Consider the following 6,127-nt stretch of genomic DNA (forward strand, 5'->3'; position numbering starts at 1 on the left):
GCTGACTAGTCTTCAGGAAGGAGCGAGAGTTGTTGCTAAAGCCCCTCTTAGAAACAGGTGGAGTAAAAGCAAGCAAGAAAGTATAGTGCATTTTTGGCAGTTCAATTCAAATAAAACTAAAAATGCCAAGAGTTTAACCATGGTCCATCGCCTCTGCCTCCCCTTCTTTCTTTAACCCTGGAATCAAAGTTCCCCAGAACTTGGTCTTCAAGGAGCCCCTTACTGCTCTTTTCTAGGAACTCCAAGTTATGCCCAGAGAGACTTCTCACTATTGTTTCACAAAGTTTATGATAGTTTACAAGTAAGTTGAACATGAAAGTTAAAAATAAAACCTTTTCACCAGCAAGTACTCCCTCTCTGCTAGATTGTTGCCGAGAGCTCTGCATAGAAGAGCTCCTTTAGTCTCCTGACTCACTCTGAGAAAAAATTTTTACATGCAGGAACCTAAACGCAGTCAGAAGCGGAGAGAAATCTAGAGGCAGATCTGAACGACACAGAAATCTGCAGGCATCTTCAGTATCTTTAGTCAGGAAGAGATTATTTGCCAGAGTCTCTTCTTGGGCCAGGGAAGCACTGGCTCAAAGCAAATACTACAGCACTCACTTTGGCATTACATATACTAAAATTAGAACAATACAGAGATTAGCATGGCCCCTGTGCAAGGATGACATCCAAAGCAAATTCTACAAAAGTTTTGGAGAGCCAGCACTTTTGGTATGAGGTTATACTTTTAAGAAATGCTTTAGGTCAATCTAAGCCTTCACTTCGCCAGATAAGCAGGAAAGTGGCTGAGAGAGAGTCCTCCAACCCACACAGCTTACTAAAATGCCCAAATCCTCAGAGAAGTCTCTCCGTCCAAACTCACTTCTATCTGCTAGCAGCCTGGAAAATGGCCCAAACTGAGTCCTACTCCCTCCACTGCCTGAAGCAGGGATGGGAAAGGCAGAGAAGGGAGGGCTGGCAAGGAGATGCCCCAGAGGCACCAGGGCTCCAGCTTCTGAGGCCTGAGCCCAGCTTGCCTTGGTCACATGGCCCACAGGACTTTTCCCTGAAGCTCTGCTCTCTAACCACGGAGCCAAACAGCTGGTGATTGGATGAGGGAGGGCAAGGGTGGCATGCCTCAGTGCGCTGGCCAGGCCAGCAGCTGAACAGGTGGGGCAGGAGAGAGCAGACATCCTCTCGAAGGGGATCAGGAGAAGGAAGACAGCTCCCTCAGCCCCGAGCACCACAGCAGAGACTGCACACAGCCCAGTCAAGTCCTTTCTGCCCTTCCATTCTGAGGAGTTTTATCTCCACATTCAACACCAATATTTTTCCTTTCCAACTCCTGGACTTCGTATTTCAGCCCCTGGACCCCCTAAAAAGAGATGACCAGGCAAGGATTGGGGGAAGCGATGGGCTGACATTAATTGATAGGAGCGGCTTCGAGCAGTTCATGCTGCCTTATCTCCTTCTCCTTTGGATAGCGTGTGTCCGCCAGAGTCCGCGGGGTCGGTGATTAATAGGGGCCATCACTCACTGTCCAGGACGGCTGAAAGGCAGCAGGGAGGGGGCGGCCCTCCCCAGAACTGAGATAACAAGCAGCAGGAATAATGAGTGGTGTCACTCCACTTTTCATTTTGATGGAAAGTCATTACGGGAGTCAACGCCAGCGACAAAGAGCCATGAATCAACTGCTCTGCTATGAAATTAAAATCGAATTGCCGGCCACCCCCAGCCCCTACCCTTCCTGGGAAGTGGGGATGGGTAGGTGGCTTGGGAGAGGGGTGCCATCCTGGGGTGGGCTTGATCCAATCACAGAGCAGGCAGTTATGGGTAGGAAGTGGACAGGCAGCTAGTGAAGGTGACAACTCCTGTCTCCACCTTGTTTATCAGACCCTTCCTCTCCAAACCACACTTTCCCCCTGCCGGGAGGTAAGCTGTGATTAAAAGGAAAATACAGCTTTGCTGGCTCCAACTGGGCTGCTGTTCAAGTGCTCCCCCTGGGCTGCTGGCCTAAGTGGGCCAGTCTGGGTCTGGATATGGAGGAAGGGCCCCAGTCGACTCGGATACCCCACTCCTTGCTGACCATTTGTAGACAGGAACCAGGGGATCTAGGGCCAGAGGCAAAGAAGTCCTTAACCTATGGTTCTAACAGCTCAGGGACCTCATCTGGATCAAGAACCCCACAGCCTCAACCCTGGGCCTAGAGAAGCAGTGTAGTCATGGTCGGGAGTGAAGCGAGACTCTTGTTCTCTTTTATTCAGTCCAATGAGACTAACCACACAGAGCTGTGGTCAGCTGGGCCACAGGGACAGCCAGGACAGCTTCTTGCAGTGAGTGCCAAGGTGACAGCCTCCACGTCTACCTGGGCGACAGTTCTTCCACAGGGCTTTCCGCCCTGTCGGCCTGGTCTCTTGCCAGAAAGGCCTTGACGTCAGCTCCTGATGGAGGACCCCTCCCTCCTAAAGCTGAGAAGATGGGCGAGCAAGAACAGAGAGAGTATCACAGAGAGGTTCCCATCAGGTTCACGGGACGCCCACTGTACCTCTTGGAGATGTCAGCTTCAATCTGAAAGACAGTAACGCCAAGTGAGTAGGAAGCAGAGCAGGGAAGGCCCTCATTCTGTGGGAACTGAGGTCCTCTCACTCAGCAGGTTCCCCTGCGTGTCTCACCAGCTTCTGCAGCTCCCTGGTTTTCTCTAACAGCAGGTCCAGCTTGGGCTCCAAGGTCGCCTGCTCCTGAAGTGCTTCCTGCTGCTTCTGTACCATCAGCTCTTTCTTCAAGGCCAGGAGCTGGGACTGCTTCAGCTTTTGCTGGAGGAATTCAGTCACTCGGTCCACATACCTGGGCAGGGCACTCAGGTAAGTGCGTGGAGTAGCTGTGCATACAACCCAAGTGCTCCCACACAGCTGCCTGGAAGGTGAAGTCTGGAAAGGTGAGGCTTGGGAAACCAAACTCCTAACTGGTCTCTTAGCCTCCACATCCCTCAATTTTTTTTTTGTAGGAAATTTCACTCCTAATTCCTATGTCCCACTTGAGGAATAGATTTTGCCTATATATCAAAGCACTCAATCATGCCTGAAAGGAGAAATCTATACCCTCCACAGAGAGCTTTGGAGGCCTAGTCGTAAAGAGCTACATTGTGAACCCAAAGACATGTTGTCTGAATCCACCAGCTGGTCCACAGGACAAAGATGGGCAATCTCCTGCCATGAGATTTACTGCCTCAGAAAAGCCATTGAAGGGTCAGCTATGAACCAGTTCAAGCTCGATGATTTGCAACAATAACAACAACAACATACTCTCCATTCAGAAGTGGACATTATAGGAAGCAAAGAAGAGATACAAGGGGCTGGGAAAAGGAGAAGTATTAATATACAAGGGTCAGAGTTGCTAAAGATGGTGGAGGCTACTGACTAGCCCGACGTCATGGGGAAATCCATACCTTGGGGAGGCTAAGATCATAAACAGGTGTTGCATTCGAAGATTGGTGAGCTGGCCAATCAGATCCTGCAGTATGGACACCATGGTAACCATCTTCACCTTGGTCTGGCCCTGCAGGATGGCTGGAGCCAGCTGGAACTGGCTCACCGACAAGATGTCTGCCTCTTCACTCATCTCCACTGCTCTCTGGGACAGGAAGATCTCAAGCTGAGAATGGAAGAGGATTTGGTTTTAGTTGAGAAAAAAATCTAGCAGCTTTGTCCTTAAGTTGCTCAAAATGTAGAAATAAGGCTGAGGAGAGAGTATTTCCTCTCTAAGCTGAGAGCTCGGGACAGCCTCTGCTGTCAATCCTGTATCTCCCATGTTCTACCTCAGACCAAGGGCCATGAACTTCCACGTGTGTTCTCCACCCCACCCAGGGCCTGGGGATTGGACTGCAGACATTCAAAGAGTTTCCTCATCCCAGGGAAGATCATTTTCTCTCCTTGGGAGAAAGGAGAGTTGGTGACTAGGAATTCAAATTTGAGGAGTCCCATATTAAAACTAAAAGAATTGGAAAACTAGTTGGGTATCTTGTCAAAGTTATTCTCCCATAAATACTTGATCCCTCTTGTCCTTCTCTCCCCTTGAGGCTAGCATAGGCTCCCTCAACTGAAAAAGTGGCAGAGAATTTCCGAGAGGTCAATCAGCAGGACAGGAAAAGGAACAGATCCAGAGATTAGGAAGAGGGGCCCCCATCTTCTGAATCTTTCCAACAAGGTCCTAGAACACTGGCTCCTTACTGGGACACTCAGCCATGGGCTGTTATTCAAACACAAAGGAGTTCATATCATGTTGCTCTTTTGCTTCAAAATCTCCACCAACTTCCAACATCCCTTAGCCAGTGTCAAAGCTTAGCCTCTCTTCACTCTGGGCTCCTCTTCTACTCTCTCCCGCTCCTCTGTTCAGCTACTTGGGCCTCCTCACTCCTCAGGTGTGCAAGGCGAGCCCCACCTGGAGGCCTTCACAGAGGCAGCTCCCCACTGCCTGCAGTACTCTTCCATCAGGTACCCGCTTGGCTCTCTCTACACCTCCTACAGGGCCTAACTCAGCAGCCACCTGTCCAGAGGCCTGACCGCTCATCTGCTTATAAAACTGCAGCCCTTTCCAGCCATCTCCATGTCCCACCCCTGCTTTACTTCTCTGTGGCACATCCTATGGACTTATTTATCTTGCTTCTTATCTACTTTTCCCACTGAACTATAGGTCTATGAAGCCAAAGACTTTGTCTTTTTTCCCCCATTTGAGTGAAAGTTTAAAAATCATACTGCATTTTCACTCAGTCATTTATAGACATTTTGCTTTATAAATAACTAAAATGGGTCAATACAATTACCTAGGCCTTTCTCTTCTTCATGGCTAATTCCTGGGGCCCAAAACAGTCAAGACTTACAGAAGGTGCAATATAAACATGTACTGAGTGAATGAAGGGCCAGCTTACCCCTTGCGGTCCCTCTGGAACACAGCAAGCCCTTGGCACCCAGCACACACACAGAGGCAGCATCAGGCAGGGTGTAGGGAGGGACATCACACATGCTAGACCAGACCTCACCCTCACTCCCTAGAGGACGACAGTACCTCCATGAGCTCATCAATGAACTGGTTCCGGGTCTCGGGGTACTCAAGGAGAGTCAGAGCATCGGAGCCTCTAGCAACACCTTCTGGAGCTGCCAGGAAGAGAGACAGAGAGGCGGTGAAGAGACTGCAGAAGGAAAAAAAGATGTCAAGTTTGAGAAGCCCTGGGGAGGTTTATACTGGCACAGCCCCATCACGCTAGTGTCTTTTTACTCCAAGCAAAGGGAGAAGGGTTACCCCTATCCCACAAGTCTCGGCCCTCAGTGGGCACTCCTGCCAGCCCTCCATGTGCAGGAGGACCACGGAGCTGGGTGCAGAATGGAAAGGCCCACTTTTCCACCACTCAGTGGTGGGAGGTAAAGTTTCATCCTGTACTGCCGCCTAGTGACCAACTTCATTGCTACATCCGGCACTGGTCAGCTGGTGGCGGGGATGGTGTCAGACTTTGGAGCCCACAGACCCTCCTGGAACCTCACAGGCACAGAACGGCCTACATTCAGTCTCCAAAGACTTGGTAATTTCTGGACTTAATCGGAACAATCTCACCCTGTCCCCTCTCCCACTCACATCAAAATTTTTACAAAACAATTCAATGTGTAAGAAGCCTCATCTTGGTTGTGCATTTTCCTTGCTTCTAGAGCTGTAGGGCCTTGTATGTGCCGCTTCTGCCAGGGCTGCAGGGAGGTGCACGTACCCTCGGTTCCGGCTTCCAGCACTGTGATCTGCAAAGTCTCAGCCTCGTCTCCCCAGTCAATGCCATCACCTCCTGCTTCCTGGATGAAAAGCAAAGAGCCTGCACTGTGTCAGGAAATGCCCAGCAGAGAACTGGGCATTACCTCAGAGACCTTGGCAAGTCTGACGGCTGCTCATCCCACTGTCATAAGGACCTGCAGCCCTGAGATAGGTGGCTACGACAGAGCTATGGGTCCACCCTTGGCCATGCTTTTAAAAATATCACTTGCCTATACTACCAAAAGCAATTTACACATTTGATGCAATCCCAATACAAATACCAACCCCATTCTTCAACGAGATGGAAAAGGCAATCTCCAGTTTCGTATGGAATGGGAAAAAGCCCCGAATAAGC

The 6,127-nt window shown here is 50.0% G+C and overlaps 1 protein-coding gene across 1 annotated transcript in view; it reads right to left on the reverse strand.

Moving 5' to 3' along the window:
• Positions 1 to 2,484: 2,484 nt before the first annotated feature.
• Positions 2,485 to 6,127, reverse strand: part of CDK5RAP3 (CDK5 regulatory subunit associated protein 3) — a 12,363-nt gene continuing 8,720 nt past the window's right edge. Inside the window, exons 10-14 of the mRNA XM_006889350.1 lie at positions 5,735 to 5,813; positions 5,044 to 5,132; positions 3,428 to 3,633; positions 2,655 to 2,826; positions 2,485 to 2,550 (exon numbers count right to left, since the gene is read on the reverse strand). Of these exons, the coding sequence (XP_006889412.1) occupies positions 2,485 to 2,550; positions 2,655 to 2,826; positions 3,428 to 3,633; positions 5,044 to 5,132; positions 5,735 to 5,813 (612 nt within the window). The remainder of the gene's footprint in view (positions 2,551 to 2,654; positions 2,827 to 3,427; positions 3,634 to 5,043; positions 5,133 to 5,734; positions 5,814 to 6,127) is intronic.

The sequence above is a fragment of the Elephantulus edwardii genome, unplaced genomic scaffold (assembly GCF_000299155.1).
Source record: "Elephantulus edwardii isolate Elephantulus edwardi_28Jun2011 unplaced genomic scaffold, EleEdw1.0 scaffold00077, whole genome shotgun sequence".
Classification (NCBI taxonomy): Eukaryota; Metazoa; Chordata; class Mammalia; order Macroscelidea; family Macroscelididae; genus Elephantulus; species Elephantulus edwardii.